The following is a 17,285-nucleotide window of genomic DNA, read 5'->3' on the forward strand; positions in this document are numbered from 1 at the left end:
AAACTCAAGTTCAGGCGACATGAAAAACCCCAACATGCCACCAAGGTCAGATTAATCCTCGGGGGATACAAGTGCACAAAGAAAGAAGGTTCTGGTCAGAAGATGTGGACTTAAAGCCCAGCTCTGCCACTTTCTACTGAATGGTAATCAGCCTCTGAACTCCAGGAGAGTCCTGGATATTAAGAGAACTGATTTTGGAGTCAGCCAGTCTCAGGTTCCAACCCTGGCTCTGCCATATACTTATCATGTCATTTTGGGTGAGTTGGTTAATCTCTATTAGCTTTAGTTTTCTTGTCTACAGAAAACCCTCACCCCCTCCCCCAAAAAAGAGACAACCCCTACCTTCATAAGGTGGCTGCTAGGATTCAAAAAGATAATCTGTGTCAAACACTTAGAACCGTGCCTGCCTAAAGTTAGCACCTAAAAACAGGAATGATTTAACTGCAACGTAATCAATAAATTGGGATCAACCTTCATCAGAGACCTGCTGGGAAAAGTCAAACGTAACAGATTTTAGCATGGCGCCTGGTACAGATGGATCCGCATAAACAGAATGCCCGGCTGTGATTACCACACTCGCTCCACCCTAGGTGCTCACCTCTTTGAGCCACAGAAGCTTCGGGGCCTGCATCTCCACAGACATCACACCACCGACACACTGCAGGACGCTGTGCTTGGTTTCGTTGATCCTGTGGACCTGACTGACCGCCCGGTGGTCCAGCCACATGATGATGTTTCGGTGGGGATCCCCTAGCAGAAACGAGAGAGGGGAAGACACACGCACAATCTTAGCCTTCTAATTCAAGGAGGCACTTCCGGAATCCCAAAGGCACCAATGTGCACAACTACTATAATTTCATACATCAACAACAGCAAGGGAGAGGGCTACCACCAACGTGAATTAGTACATTCCACCCAAGCCTTGGATTTGCCTTCGCGCGATGTGTCCTTTAAGTGTCACCCCAGGGTCAAATGTCGACATTAAAACCAGTTGAGATCATTATATGTTAAAAAAAAAAAGAATAAGAAGAAGAAGATAGCAGGAGGGGAAGAATGAAGAGGGGAAATCGGAGGGGGAGATGAATCATGAGAGACGGTGGACTCTGAGAAACAAACTGAGGGTTCTAGAGGGGAGGGGGTGGGGGGATGGGTTAGCCTGGTGATGGGTATTAAAGAGGGCACATTCTGCGTGGAGCACTGGGTGTTATACGTGAACATGAATCATGGAACACTACATTCAAAACTAATGATGTAATGTATGGTGACTAAGATAACATAATAATAATAAATAAATAAATAAAATTCGTAAAAATCACCAAAAAAAATTAAATAAACAAAAACAAAACCAATTGAGATCTACCAATATAGTAGATTCTCGTTCATTCTCTCCCAACTTCTTCCTCTCCTTTCCTATCCCTTTTGTTCCAGAAAACCTTTTCTGGGTCTATCTTCAGGAAAAGAGCCTATGAAGTAAGCCTAAAACAGTATGTTGGCTTTTTAAGATCTGTTTGGACAGACACTTCAACAGAATAATATATCCAATATAACATGCCAACTACATCCATACGATGGCTTTTATCTGCTTATAGCCCCACTTCTTCTAGTCACTTTGATTAAAATCAGTTAACTCAGCTGTTTTATCCCCCTCTCTCGGTTTCATGGAGTGGGAAGCAATGGAATTATTTTCAGTCTGGGGATCAGGCGGACCTCATGGGGAACACGCACTATTTCAGTTACAGGTGGAGATACCTCACAAGAGTCATTAAATTTTTCTTAGCCTAAGTGTCCTTACCTATAAAACAGGGATAACAACACCTAATAGCATTAAGGGTTAATTGAGATTTTTTTTGTTCACCGAACAAGGCAATGCACATAAAGGCAAGTAGCTATCCTATAGTAGGCTCTCAAGAAGAAGAAAAAAGAAACAGAATTTAAAACTAGCTGGAAAGACAGCGCAAGCATGCACCTCACATCCGACCTCTACCGTCCTGCAGCCCACACAGGAACAAACTGTCCCTTTCTCCCTTCCACGGCCTCGATTAATTCCTCATGTACTAATGGGCAAGCCAATACTTTTACAGTCCTCTGCTTCCTGGATGGCAAAATGCAGAGAGCAGCAATGAATAAACTGGGAGATAATAAAAGGGAAAGATAAAAGGGGACCCAACAGTAATTGAACCAGGCCCTTCACACATTATTCTGCAATTGCAGAAGAGCTGTAGCAATTATATATCTTTGCTAATAACAAATATTTATAAAGCTCTGTGTATGTGTGTGTGTGCGTGTGTGTGTGTGCCCCAAGCCCTGTGCTAAACATTTTATTCGCATCATCTCACTTAATCCTCAAAACAACTCTCTGACCTGGGTCGTTTTCCATGACAAACTGACTCCAAGATTTAAGACATGCCTCCTATCTCACAGCTTGGAAAAGCATATAGCGTGCTTTGAAACAGATCTGTGCCGAGAGAATGGATAAATAAATTGGTACAACAAACTTAAACTCAAGCTACACATATCAACATGAATAACGCTACCAGCTGGGATATTTTTAAACACCATATATATTGTTTGTTGTTGAGGGTAGACACATATGTTGGCAAAGCACAGCAACAATGTGTTTATGAACACCAACTACAGCAGCCCGGTCACCTGCCAGGGGGGCGGGGTGCGGGGGCAGGGGGAGGCATGAGCCAAAGCTTCAAGTACTTCTTCTCTTAAAAAAAGTCTGTGGTAAAGATGGCAAATTTTCATCTCTTTATCCTCAGTAGTGGGTACACAAGAAGCTACAAATTTTATTTTCCTTACTTTGCCATGTCTCTGAAAAAGAATCTTTAAAACTGAAAGAAAAAAAATGCCAACCTAAGAAAATATGGAAGTCAGGTCATCACCACCATGATGAGGCAAGGACTCAGTCTCAGCTTTGCCTGCTGGGGGGTTCAGGTCCCACAGAAGCTCCTCAAACAACAGTAATATTTGGAAAATAAGATGAAATACCTGAAACCTTCCAGAGACACATCTAAGATTTGTTTGGTTTCTTTTTTAAGATTTTATTTATTTGAGGGTGAGCAAGAGAGAGAGAGCGCACAAGCAGGGAGAAGGGACAGTGGGAGAGGGAGAAGCAGACTCCGCACCGAGCAGGGAGCCCGAAGCGGCGCTCAATCCCAGGACCCCGGGATCGTGATCTGAGCCGAAGGCAGATGCTTAACGACTGAGCCACCCAGGTGCCCCTAAGATTTATTTTTAAATAGCTGAGTGATTATACTGTATAATATCACTGCTTAAAGTTTCGGTTCTCAACCCTCCTTGCACATTAGAACCACCCAGGATAGTTTTAAAAACATTGATGTCCAGGTCTCATCCCAGAATCATCATGGAATCAGACTGTGGGTGTGTAGGCAAACACAGACACACAAGTGCACACACGCATACACATGCATGTGTGTATGTGTGCGTGTTAAGGGGGACAATGTCAGGGCACCTGGTAGCGTAGCTGACTCTTGGTTTCGGCTCAGGCCATGATCTCAGGGTCATGGGATCAAGTCCCACCATGGGCTCCACACTCAGCAGAGTCTGCTTAAGATTCTTTCCCCTTCTCCCTCTGCCTCTCCCCCTCCCCTCCGCGTGCTCTCTCTCCCTCTCAAATAAATAAATCTTAAAAAAAAGGGGGAACGATGTTAATACTGCTTCTTAAATATTACATAAATGCAACTGCAATGGCTTCAAGACAAAAACACCTGTCACTGAACTTTCAACTGGGACGACCTTCAACTGGCAGCTCCTACTGCCTCTACAGGAAGAGGCTCTCAAAACACAGAACTGCACAATGAAACTGTGAGACGCTATTAGCTTATTACATATATGTATATGAAGATTATCAATTAATGATTCGCATTGTGAACAAAAAATAGGAAGTTAATCATTTTTCAGTTCTTACAGAAAATCACAAATAAAGGACTCCACTGAAAGCTCATTTAAGGGCGCCTGGGTGGCTCAGTTGGTTAAGCGACGGCCTTCAGCTCAGGTCATGATCCTGGAGTCCTGGGATCGAGTCCTGCATTGGGCTCCCCGCTCGGTGGGGAGTCTGCTTCCCCCTCTGACCCTCCCCCCCTCATGCTCTCTCTGTCTCATTCTTTCTCTCTCAAATAAATAAATAAAATCTTAAAAAAAAAAAAAAGAAAGCTCATTTAATCTCTCACTGAGCACCTATTACCTGCCAAGCACAGTGCGGGGTCCTGGGATGCCAGGAAGAATATGCCACAGTCCTGCCTGTATGCAGCCTGTGGCTGGATGGACAAAGCCAGTCTACCAGGTAAGTCAACAGTCAGAACAGAAGTGGGACATGGAGCACAGAGGAGGCTGTGCACAGCTGAGCCCAAGGCTGCACAGAGAGCTTCCAGAAGGCAGGGAAGCTTTCATTTAGTTCTGAAAACGACTGGCTGCTGGTCAGCCAGATGAAGGGAGGGTGAGGAAGGAGGCTCTAACACGAAAGGGTCAGCACGTGAAATAAAGCACAGGCCTTAGAAAGTGTCACGTTTTAAGAGAATTAGAAGCAACTACTAGAGCAGAATTTGGGTTATACAATCAGTTTACCCATGGGCAGATGATTCATCCATGTATTCATTCAATTAACATTCTGAATATCTCACAGGAGGTATGCTTGTGGGAAATCACTATGAATTAGCAAAAACATCTCAATATTAGGTTTCTATTGCAGAGTAGCCTAAGTGATAACTCCCTCCCCAACCCTGAATTACCACCCGTGCTTCTTCTTGCTCCCAAGAGCTCCTGCGGCTGGGATGACCCAAGCAGAGTTGTGCTGTGAGTTGGTGGGGGGGGGGGTCGCAGAGTCGGAAGCATTGGCTCCACGGTCCAACCTGGGGGCTGTCTGATCTTCAAAGGAAAGAAGATCAAACAAGAAGAGGCTAAAATGAGAATATTTTATCATGTAGTCATGATTAATGTTCTTAAACTACTGTACTTAATTTACTCGGGGTTTTTTCCCTTATCTTTTTTTTTTTTTTTTTGTTACCGTCTTTGTATTTTTGCCAGTGTTGTGGGTTTGCCTTTAAATGGTGATGGTTAATTTCCTGACCTCACTGCCTGCTCCTCACAATTACTCCAGTTAGCCAAGAGCTGTTCACTGCCATGCAGGCATAAGAAGTCTTGAAACAACCTTTGACTCACCTTTAAAATTAAAATTTCATTTTCTAGCACAAGATAATCCATTTCAGATAAAATCTAACCTTAATAGAACCCGTTGAAAGGCAAGAAGCTGGTAAGGGGCACATACTGCTGGATGCATTTGATGAATGGGTATATTTTAACCATTTTGGTGGAATAAAATTATTTCAACACTTATAATTAGGGTTGCAACCTAACTACTGTTTTAATAGAAGGCCTGTTAACAGGAGGCAATTCCACCTACAATGAGAAAAAAGATGGCACCCAGAGAGGATGCATATGTAAGCAGGCTTAACAGGGAACTCTTCTCTTCCACTTCAAGTGTTCTTTCTTGTTGCTGCTATCTTAGCTGCCCATTCAGCTGCACCCAGTGATTCTCTCTACATACCAGAACGATGGAGGAAACTCTGACAATATTGATGCCCTACTCTCACCACAAGTCAAGCGAATACAAATCTTGGAGGTAAGGCTCATGAATCGGGGACTTTAAAAGATCCCACGTTGATTTCAATATAAAGCCAGAATTAAAAACCACACATTTTAGCAGACCAGAGGTTAGCGCACTTGGATCCTAGGGCTGTTAACATCTAAAGTCCACCCCAAATGAGAACTCATCCAACAGCATCCCTAAGAGACCATCGCCTGGTCACTACTGAAAGCAAGTCAATCAAGGAAGCGCTGACAGCTTCCCCAAGGGGCCAGCTCCATGGCTGGCCATATCTCATAACTGGAGAGTGCTTATTGCTGCTGCAAGCTGAGATCTGCTAGGCCCAGCCCCATTTCTTCGGTCTGTGCTTTCTGAAGTGGCCCAGATTGGGGCTGTTCTGCCCTCCTAGGCCAGAACAATGCCAGGCGAGCCAGTGATCAGCCACTGAGAACAGGGAACATTCATGTTTGTCTTTGACATCCCAACACTCAATGAGACAGGGCTTGGCCCATGGGAGGTGCTAATAAATGTGGCAAAAAGGGGGAAAAGTGTGTGAGTGTGTGAGTGAGTGTGTGAGTGTGAGTGTGTGTGTGTGTGTGTGTGTGTGTGTGTGTGTAGAAAGACGGACATCATTACCACTGTGTTCTAACCATCCATCCATTTGCATACTTTTTCCAGCACATGTAACTTATATAAATCACTATTCTATGAATTAGGTCCATAAAAGTGAGTGGTACACATTCTCTTTTTAGGAATTCATGATCGGATGGAAGAAATGTTTCTGAGCATTCAGGTGTCAGGCTCTCAATCCTCACAGCAAAGCTAAATTCCAATTCTTTCAGAAAATGCAGAGGGAAAGTGACTCGCTCGAGGTGTCATGACTCAGCATGAACAGAGCTGAGATCCAGGACCTTTCTGACTCCAGTTCCAAGGTGTCCCAGTGTACCCTGGTATCCATAGCCACCTGTTAAGAAGTGCACTGCGATAGTAGTGTCCACTGCGGAGGGTTCTCAAACACAATCTTGGCCTAAAACACATTTGCAATGGCTATCTTGGCAACAACTCGCTGACGATGCCTAGAGCCACGCTCCTTAGATGGAACATGCAATTTCCACTGTGCTGTGGTCTCCACCATCCCAAATGTCTTCTGCTCATGAAAAGGTTAAAAATTAGTTGAAATTTATCTCCACACATGTGCTATCGGGTTTTTTTCAAACCTGGTCCACTTTACTCATTTTCATTACCTACCCGACTACTATGGGCTTTTGGGTTTGCAACCTCAGTGTTGTGCTACTTGTTAAAATTTCCCAAGAGGGACAGATCTTGACCCATGAAAAGCTTCTGATGGTGAAGCCAAGTGGCACATACATTTGGAACAGCTCATTATTATACTCACAAGTCTCTATTAGGACAATGTCATTAAGTGGGAATGTCCTTTGGTCTGGCTACTGAAAACAAAGAAGCCAATCTGTTTCCAGCTTCTGTGTGATGCATGGTCCTGTCTACCTTATTCTATTTCCTTTATATGGACTTGGCTCACCTATCCAAATAAAGATGCTATGGGAGTATCATACACAAAGCAACTGCAGGCACTGACACTCCCTTCCCAGAAAACACCCAGACCACTTGCCTGTTTCAAGGCTGCTCACTCTGAGCTAATGATTCCATGTCCTTCCTTCAGTGTGCTCTCCACTGTGGCTCTATGCATTAGTGAGCCAAGTCTCTCCCTAATCCAGCCCCCATGTCACCACTGCCACCAACAGTTCTCTAAGCAGGTAACCTCCAGGACATGATTCTGGCCTCCGTGCTCCACCACTAAATCTCACCCATGGCAATAAGAGACACCTGACCTCATGTTACACCTGGGGCCCAGCCAGTCTCCCACCACCAGGGAAAGAAAGTGGAATGGTCCTACCTTCATGGTTTACTGGTAAAGGACGAAACTGCTTATCCAAAACCACCAGAGAACACGTGGCATCAAACCCAAGCCCTCGGATTTGGTTTACATCAATCCCTTGTACAACTTGCTGTTTTAAAAACAAACAAACAAAAACATAAATTACAAGACAGGCTTTTAAAAGACTGAAAACAGTTACGACTAGAAAAAAAGTGAACGGCTAAATTGATAAATATTTACAACAGAAAACAGATAAAAGTTTCATATAACTAAAATAACAGAAGATCCTATAAATTAGTGAGACAAAGACAACCAATCTAATCGTAAATCAAGCAAAGGACATGGCAAGTCACTTCATAAAATAAAAAGAAACAAAGAGCATAAAAAAAGATTCCCAACTCCACTTAAATAAATTAATGCAAATAAAAATACACCAATCTTTGCCTTTTACATTGGCAAATATGTATAAGATTAACAGTATACAGTAGTGGCAGATAGAGAGAAGTGGACCTTCTCTTATATTATTCTATCTCTGTAATAATTTGGTACAAATTTTGGAGAATAACTTTAGAGTATTTATTAAAATTAAAAATGTGCATAACTTTTGCCCAGCCAACTCACTTCTAGGAACCTACTTCAGTGAATTATTAGCATAAGTTGTATGTGGATTAAATTTAACTGTATCACTATTTAAGAATATATTTAAAATTTGGAAAAACTATTTTTTATTAGATTATGGTACATCTGCAAAATGGAATATTGTACAGCCATTAAAAAGATGCAGAGAAGTAGCTTCTGAGTGTGGTACTCTGAAGAGGGGTGGCAAATTCTTTCAGCAAAATAAAAATATCAAGCTGGACAAAATAATCAAAAACAACCATCTGGGGGCTATGGAATGTGAATAAAGCCACATTTATTTATTCTTGAAAAATCAAAGCATTTAATTTTTGAGAAGGATTTATTCTTGAAAAATCAAAATTGTATTTAAAACATTCCCACAAATGCAAAATAAAACAAAACAAAAGTCTCTAGGACCAGATGGCTACACTGGCAAATTCTGTTAAACATTCAAGGAAGAAATAATTCCATTCCTTCACAAACTTGTTTAGGATATAGTGAAGGAGGGAACATTGTCCAACAAATTCTACATGGCCAGCACTACTCTCTTATCAAAGCCAAACAAAGACATCAAAAGCAAAGAACACTATGGGCCAGTATCTGCCATGAAAATAGGTGTAAAAATCCCTAACAAAATATTAACTACAAAACATGTATTATATACTATGACCACGTGGGGTTATCCCAGGAATGCAAAGTTGATTTTATATCCATAAATCAATTAATGTATTATGCATATTAATAGCATAAAGCACAAATACCAAATGGTCATCTCAACAGATGCAGAAAAAAGAGAGAAAAACAAAACAAATTAATAAACCCAGAGACAAGGGAACTTCCACACCTGATAAAGAGCATCTACAAAAACCTACAGCTAACAATACATTTCATGATAAAATGAATGACTCCCTCCTATTATAAACAAAGAAAAATGTCTCTTTCACCACTTCTATTCAACCTGCAGCTAGTGTTTCCAGCCAATGCAATTAGGCAAGAAAAGAAATTTAAAGCACACAGACTGGAAAGAAGTTCACGTGCCTTTTTTTGCTGAAAACATGATCTCATATGCAGAAAATCCTAAGATAGCTACCAAAAAAAAAAAAAAAGCTACTAGAAATAATAAGCAAGTTTAGTAAGATCACAGGATACAAGATTAGCATATTAAAATTAACTGTATTTCTATATACGAGCAACTAACATATCAAAATTGAAATTAAGGAAATAATTCCATTCAGAATAGCATAAAAAAAAAGCCCTCAGGAATGAATTTATCAAAAGAAATTCAAAACCAATGCCCTAATAATTATAAAACATTGCTACAAAAGAAGCTACAAATTGGAGAAATAAACTATATTCATGAAATGGAAAATTCAACACTGTGAAAATGGCAATATCCTCAAATTCATCTACAGATTCTACACAACCCCTATAAAAATTTCAGCAGGTTTTTGGATATTTGGGATTTTTTTGTTATTGTTTACAAATTGACAAGCTGCTCTTAATATTTATGTAGCAATGTAGAGAATGTAGAAGAGCCTAAGCATTTTTGAAAAGAACAAAGTTGGAGAACTTAAGCTACCTGATTTCAACTTTATATAAAACTATCATATAATTAGTGTGGGATTGGCATAGGATAAATTTATAGATTAAATGGAAAAGAACAGAAATATAAGAGACAAATCTAAACATTTATGGTTGATTAATTTTTTATAAAGGTACCAAGACAATTCAATGGCAAAAGGACAGGAAAATAATAGGGCTGGAACAACTAAATGTTCACATGCAAGAACAAAAAAAATTTACACTTCTAGACTTTTACCTCACATGCACACAAAAATTAATTCAAAATGTGTCATATCTCCAAATGTAAAAAATAAAACCACAAAACTTGTAGGTGAAAATTTTCTGACATGAGTTAGACAAAGATTTCTTTAAAAGCAAGACTCATAAAAGAAAAAAAAATGGATATATTTGACTTCATCAAGATTTTTAAATTTTGCTCTTCAAATGCAACCATAAGAAAATGAAAAGATAAGCTACAGATTGGAGAAAATATTTGCAATTCATACATCTTATAATAGACCTATGTATAGAATACATAAAGAACTCTTAAAACTGAAATAAGAAAAACTACCCAATTACAAAATGGACAAAAGATTTAAATATACACATCACCCAAGAAGACATACAGATATCCAATAAGTACATGGAAATATACTCAACATCATTAGTTATTAAGAAAAGGCAAACTAAATCACAATTGGAAAATACTGACAATACTAAGAGTTAGAAAATTCGGGAGAAAGTAGAAGCCTCATACACTGCTGGAAGGAATGGAAAATACAGCCACTTTGGGAAAACAGGTTGGCAATTTTTAAATATAACTTATCATACAACCAAGCAATTTTACTTAAGCATTTACCCAAGAAAAATAAAATCATATGTCAACATAAATGTTTATATGTAAATATTCATAGCAGCATTATTCATAATACCCCCAAACTGGAAACAAATCAAATGTCCGTCAGAGTTTAATCAAATGGTTAATCAGGGTGGTATACCCATACAATGGAATAGTACTCAGCAAGAAAAAGGCACCAACTGTTAAGTACAACAACATGAATGAACCTTAAAAACATTATGCTAAATGAAAGAAGTCAGACACAAAAGAATGCATGTTATAGGATTCCATTTATATGAAATTTCTAAAAAAGAGTAACTATAAAGAAAGAAAGCAGATAAACAGTTATCTATAACTGGGGCTGGGGAGTGACCACAAACAGCCATAAAGGAACTTTTTTAAAGTAGCAGAAGTATCCTAAAATGTGACTATAATGATAATTGTACGAATGTGTAAATTCAGTACTATCACTGAATTATATATTTAAATGGATGGATTTTATGGTATGTAAATTATACCTCAAATTGTTAAATATTTTTAAAGAGGTTCAGCTAAAGATGAAATGGAAAGACATCCATGACATGTTAGTAAGGTTAAAAAAATATAGAGATCTTCCTCCACTTAGGATGTGCTTACATCAGATAAACCCATCATAAGTTGAAAATAGCGTTAAGTCAAAAATGCACTGAATATACCTAACCGATCAAACATCATAGCTTTGCCTAGCCTACCTTAAATGTGCTCAAAACACCTACATTTGCTTCAGTTGGGTACAATCATCTACCACAAAGCCTATTTTACACTAAAGTGTTGAATATCTCATGTAGTTTGCTGAATACTGTACTGGAAGTGAAAAACTGAACATCTATATGGTTACAGAATGGTGTAAGTGTGTTGGTTCTTTACCGTTAGGATTACAGGGCTCACTGGGAGCTGCGGCTCATTACCACTGCCCAGCATTAAGAGAGAGCATCATATCACATATCACTAGCTCAGGAAAAAATCGAAACCCAAAATTCGAAGTATGGTTTCCATGGAATGCCTATCACTTTCGCACCATCATAAAGTTGAAAAATCATAAGCTAGGGATGAATTTGTATACAACAAATTGTTAACAGTAGTGATTACCTCTAAGAGCAGAAATTGCAGTTGGAGGAAACAGGAGACTTTTTACATTGTTATATAATTTTTAAAGTTGTAAAATAATAGATTATTTCTATTATTCTACGCTGAAAGTGGAGCCTGCTTATGATTCTCTCTCCCTCTGCCCCTCGCCCCCACTTGTGCATGCAAAAGCACATGCATGCTCTCTCTAAAAAACAAAAAATGATAACCTTTTAATCCCACACAAGTCAACTCAAAAGTGTCCATCCCCATTTAAAATACACAATTCTTCTTTTTCCCTGTTTTAGAATCCCAGACTTGTGATTTAGGATTCCAGGGGTGGGGGGAACATCTGCTAGTGACCCATCTGTGACTGCTGGCAATATCTTTGCCTCACAGCACGAGGTGAATGCCCTGCACACCTTTACAACACTGACCAATCTACACTTACATTCATGAAATCTTTCTTATGCACAAAGCATAGCGTGCTCTATGTCACGTAAGCACACGGACAAATGAGAGGCAAAGGGAATAGTGATCAAAAAGACTGAATAAATGCAAACCTTCTCAAGAATTATGGTGGGAGTAACTTTCCAGTAGGTGCAAAGAAAATATTCTCTTCAATCTATTTTATGAACCCCTCTGAAGACTTACAAAGTTCTAAATTCTACTCATGCCCTTTCACTCACAAAGTTCAACCTCTCCATCTCTACAACAGAAATCAATCACAAAGAACTAGAAGGGGCGCCTGGGTGGCTCAGTTGGTTAAGCGACTGCCTTCGGCTCAGGTCATGATCCTGGAGTCCCTGGATCGAGTCCCACATCGGGCTCCCTCCTCGGCAGGGAGTCTGTTTCTCCCTCTGACCCTCTTCCCTCTCGTGCTCTCTATCTCTCATTCTCTCTCTCTCAAATAAATAAATAAAATCTTTAAAAAAAAAAAAAAGAACTAGAAGAATAATTGTGACATGCATTTAAATCTGATTCGGTTAGGTAGCCACAACCCCAGCCTTACATGAAAATGTCTTATGATCATGCTGATCCAGGAGTAGGACCACCCGACTCCCCAACCCCGCCCCCATCTAAACCATCCCAGAAAGATGGCTGTCAAGGCCACACTACCCAGAAGGTACCTGGGACTTGACCTCTGACCGGAGGATTCCTTTCAGTGCTCTTATTAATGGAAGAAGAAAGCAGTCCAGTAAACTCACCCCAATGACTTGGCATCGAGGGAACTTCCACAGCTAGAGAGAAAGCGCATTGCTCTTCTGAAGAATTTCCAGAGAAGATTTCTGCAACTTCATTTGGTAACCTGGTCCATTGTCTAACATCTGTCAACTCGTAGCTATGGGGCAGCAAACAAGTATTTGGGGAAGGGATTGTGCGTCGCTTTGTTCTGATGGTGGGAACCAGTTCAGTCCTGCATGTGCTTTAAATCAGCGGGCTCTGCCATATTGGGTGGGGGGACAGTATTCCTTTGGAACCCTCCAAACTGAGAACTGGAGGGTCAGAGGCACACCTGGCTTTTTCTTTAGCTCTCTCTGGAGCAAGGGTCAAAGCCTAGGGCCTCGCAGACAGAGTCCAACTCGCAACTGAGTTTTGTGGATGGTACTGTATTCTTTTCAATCTTGATCTGAATGCCTCTGTCAGCCTTGAGGGTGTGTGGGGTTATGAAATCCCTGGTTCCCTCAGGCTCATCACTCCCTGTTGCCTACACAATTCAATTACTCACACGTTCAATCAGTCAGCAAATATAATCAAACCTCTTCTCGGGTCAGGCTGAGCACTCTTCTGGGTATTTGGGAAACAAAGAGAATATTAAAAAAAAAAAAAATCCTTGCTCCTTTGGAGACTACATTTAATTAGGAATAGACAATACCTAATACAAAAAAAAAAAACATATAGTGTACTAGGAAATGATAAGGGGATGAGGAGTGCCAAAAAAGAGGGAGGTGGTTGCTGAGAATATGAGATTTAAGTTAACACATAAAGGACCTGAGGAGCTGACCTTAGGGAAATCTGGTGGGAAATTGTTGCAGGCAGGAGAACAGCCAGGGCAAAGACCTGAGGTGGGAACAGCAAGCAGGCTAATACAGCTTGTATGGGGAGTATGTTACCTGCAAGGCCCCTGGAGACACTCTATTTAACAAAATTTACTCTAGTGACTAGTACAATGCATAAATCCAACCCTGGACCAGGACTACACAGCATCTTGGCTTAGGCGTGGTGGTGTCCCTTGAAGATAAGTGGAAATGGAGACCAAACACTTCCATTTATATCAAGGACACCAACATTCTCCTAAGAAGGGAAATTCTGAAACTACCTTCACCTCCTTCCTCTCCACTTTCTCCAAGTCCTATTAGATCTTCCTTCCAAAGTCAGTCTTGTCACTCTTATTTATTCCTCTGCCAACGTTCTCACCCAGCCATTCATGATTAAAGAGAAATTACTGAGGTGCCCAGGTGGCTCAGTAGGTTGTGTCCAACTCCTGATTTTGGCTCAGGTCATGATGTCAGGGTCGTGAGATCGAGCCCCACATTTGGGCTCCATGTGCTAAGCAGGGAGTCTGCTTAAGATTCTCTCCCTCTCCTTCTGCCCCTCCCCCTGCTGTGCGCTCATTCTCTCTCTCTCTCGAATAAATAAATCTTAAAAAGGAAAAAAGAAATTATTAAGCACCTGTATGTACCAGCAAGGAGTACACATGCTGAATAAGACACACGTAGTCCTAGCCTCCCAGGGCTGATAGTTCAAAGGAATTTCAGCCTCTAGAACTTCATTAGAAGAAACTGCCTCCTAACTGGCATCCTTGAATTTAGTTTCTGTTCTTTGCAAGCCATCCTGAATCAGCTGCTAGTCAATCTGAAACACAGGATGATTCTAGAAGATACCCTATGGCCTCAGAACCAGCTGTCCCAGGTTTGCCCCCTCATGCAATGCAGTCTCCCCTCTTCCTCCAATTGGAACCCATCTGCCCCAACCCTGTCTAGCTCCTTCACATACCCATGTCAGCACTTCTGCCCATGCCATTCCTCCAGCTCTGAATGTCATCTCTTAGAGTTCTCCAGAGTCCCAGTTAGCCATACACCCTTCCTCAAGCCTTCTCCATTGACTGGGAGTATAGAGATCTCGATTTCTTTACTCATTCATTCTTTTGACACTTCCTGAGTCTACGAGATGTTAGGATATGGGTGAACAAACTGTAGTTCCTACCCCCCTGAAACATCAAATCTAGGAGATAAGATAGAGATCAACTCAAAAAAATCAAAGATTTATTTTTAAATTTATTTTTATTATTTGATATTTTATTATTTATTATTCATCAAAAAATGGATGATTCACAAGCCATGTGAAGTTCTATGGTAAGTAAGTAAAATAGAACTTAGTTTGGAGGTGATATTGGGTAAGAAAAGGCTTCCTCCTTGAAGGACTGGACTTTTGAGCTAAGATTCGGTGCAGCACTCTCCAGTGGAACTTCCCACAGTGATGGAAATGTTCTGTGTCTGTGCTGCCCCATACAGTAGCCACCAGCCATGCATGGCTCCCAAGCATCTGCAATGTGGCCAGTGCATCCAAGGAACCAAACTTTAAACTGTTTTTTATTTAAATACTTAAATTTAAATAGCCACACATGCCTAGTGACTAGTGTATTAGATGGTGTAAATCCAAGGATGAAGAGGAGTTAGATACATTGACAGAAGGCGGGAAGAGTCTGTAGGAAGGAGAAACAATGTGTATAAAGATCCTGAGACTAGAAGGAGCATTCACTGCATGCCTGGGGACAGGACAGAAGGAGAGTGTGGCTGGAACAAAGGCAGCTGAGAGAAGCATCATGAGATGAGCCAGGAAAGTAGGTGGAACCCAAACCAGGCAGGGCCTGAAGACCACATTAAGGAACCTGAGTTCTATCCAAATAGTAGTGTGATGCTATGGATGGATAGTGAGCATAAGAGTGACAAGATCCAGTTACATTTAAAAAAAAAAAAAAAAATCTGGGCACCTGGGTGGCTCAGATGGTTAAGCCTCTGCCTTCAGCTCAGGTCATGATTCCCAGAGTCCTGGGATCGAGTCCCACATCCGGCTCCCTGCTCAGTGGAGAGCCTGCTTCTCCCTCTTCCTCTGCAGCTCCCCCTGCTCATGCTCTCTCTCTTTCTCTGTATCTCTCTGTCTCAAATGAATAAATTAAAAAAAATCACTCTAGCTGCAAATAGGAGATGGGATTGGAAGGGGGAAGTGCATACGTGACATCTGTTAGGTTCTTGCACGAATCCAGACAAGCAACAAAGGTACGTGGTGCTAGACAGGGAAAGAAGGCAAAGATCTGACCTGAGTTCAGGCTTATCGCCAACTCCTGGGTGACTTAGGGAAAGTCACTTAACTCTCTGGGTCTCCATTTTTCTTTTCAACTGTAAAATGGGAACCACCACCCTGCCCCACCTACCTTGTATGACAATCAGAGGCTATGAACATGCTTTGTAAATCACACAGGTTCTACGACTGTAAGAGGTTAACATTATTGCTCAATCCCACATGGGTTACTCCCTCTCTGCTCCTCCTCCCTCCAGCCATTACTCATACAGCTAGTACAACTTAGAACAAAACACTACTTCGTTGGCCTCATAGGTGCTGGGTTTTTCCATGCAACTTAACTATTTCATCCTTAGGGGCAGAGAATTTGTTATATACCTCTTCCGTACACACTCCAGGGTTTAGCAAAAACCATAGCACATAGTAGGTGCTCAGAAAATTGTGTGAGAACTAGATGATACTCGACAAATGCCTGTTGGCTGAATGACACCTCTGGCTTATCTTCTTCCTTTTTCCTAATGGACGCTGGTATTCACTAGACACGAACTTGCAATGTTTTCACTTTCTTGGGATGATTAAGATTATGGGTCCAAAAAGAGATAGAAGTCCTTAAAATCAGGGACAGTGTCTACCTCCAAGACTTAGGTGTTCCCATAGCACTTTTTAGATTTGTGAGTACCAACCCACTAAAGACCCTCCAATTTTAGGAGCAGTGGGAGTAGTGGAACAGAGAATAGGATTTGGAGCCATCTTGCTAGGGGTCTTGTCCTGTCTCTAATGCCTGTTAGTTTCACAGCCTCAATATTCTCATGTGTCAAACAGAAAGAACGGCAGTCTATCTCACACAGTTATGCGACATTTAAGCAAGATGAGGGATGCCAGAATTTTATTTGTTCGTTTTTAGCTCTAAGTAACATTAATGCAGCAGCCATTGACTGAGCAGCAACGCTATGCCAGGCAACATGTTAGATGCTGGGAGTACAGGGGTGATTCTCTTCAAGAGTTCGGCTCGTGGTTTTGAGGAAACCACGCAAGTCACCAATTACAATCCAATCCGATAATGACCAGAATAAGTGCTATGTGGTGAGGACAGGTGAAGACAGTGGGCTCTGAGGCGGCAGAGAGGGCTTTCTCACCCTCTCTTTCCTCTCAAGTTGGCAAGGGCAGGCAGGGGCCAGAAGTCATCAAAGAAGGCTCCCAGGAGCAAGTAATGATGGAAATTACAAGGACCTGCACAGGAGTTGGGCAGGTGAAGAAGGTAAAAGAACATTCCAGATAATGAAAATAACAGACATTTCATCCATTCATGTACTCAACAAACATGAATTGGGCATATCAGAGGCAAGGAAATCTAG

At 41.1% G+C, this 17,285-nt stretch overlaps 1 protein-coding gene across 9 annotated transcripts in view; it reads right to left on the reverse strand.

Annotated features, from left to right (window-relative positions):
- Window positions 1-17,285, reverse strand: part of FGGY (FGGY carbohydrate kinase domain containing) — a 418,161-nt gene that overhangs the window by 380,595 nt on the left and 20,281 nt on the right. For 7 of the 9 annotated variants that reach the window (XR_003609898.2, XR_003609900.2, XM_028106805.2 and 4 more), the window contains 2 exons: window positions 7,524-7,635; window positions 599-750 (listed from right to left, as the gene is read on the reverse strand). The exons of 1 other annotated variant lie outside the window; for it this stretch is intronic. Coding sequence is in view for 6 of the 8 variants with exons in the window: in XM_028106805.2 (XP_027962606.1) it covers window positions 599-750; window positions 7,524-7,635 (264 nt within the window). In the remaining 2 variants the exon portion in view is untranslated. The remainder of the gene's footprint in view (window positions 1-598; window positions 751-7,523; window positions 7,636-17,285) is intronic. One more of the 9 variants, XM_028106808.2, reaches the window with a different exon arrangement.

Source organism: Eumetopias jubatus, unplaced genomic scaffold, assembly GCF_037043125.1.
Source record: "Eumetopias jubatus isolate StellerSeaLion01/CBP00866 unplaced genomic scaffold, mEumJub1_p1.0 scaffold_4, whole genome shotgun sequence".
Lineage (NCBI taxonomy): Eukaryota > Metazoa > Chordata > Mammalia > Carnivora > Otariidae > Eumetopias > Eumetopias jubatus.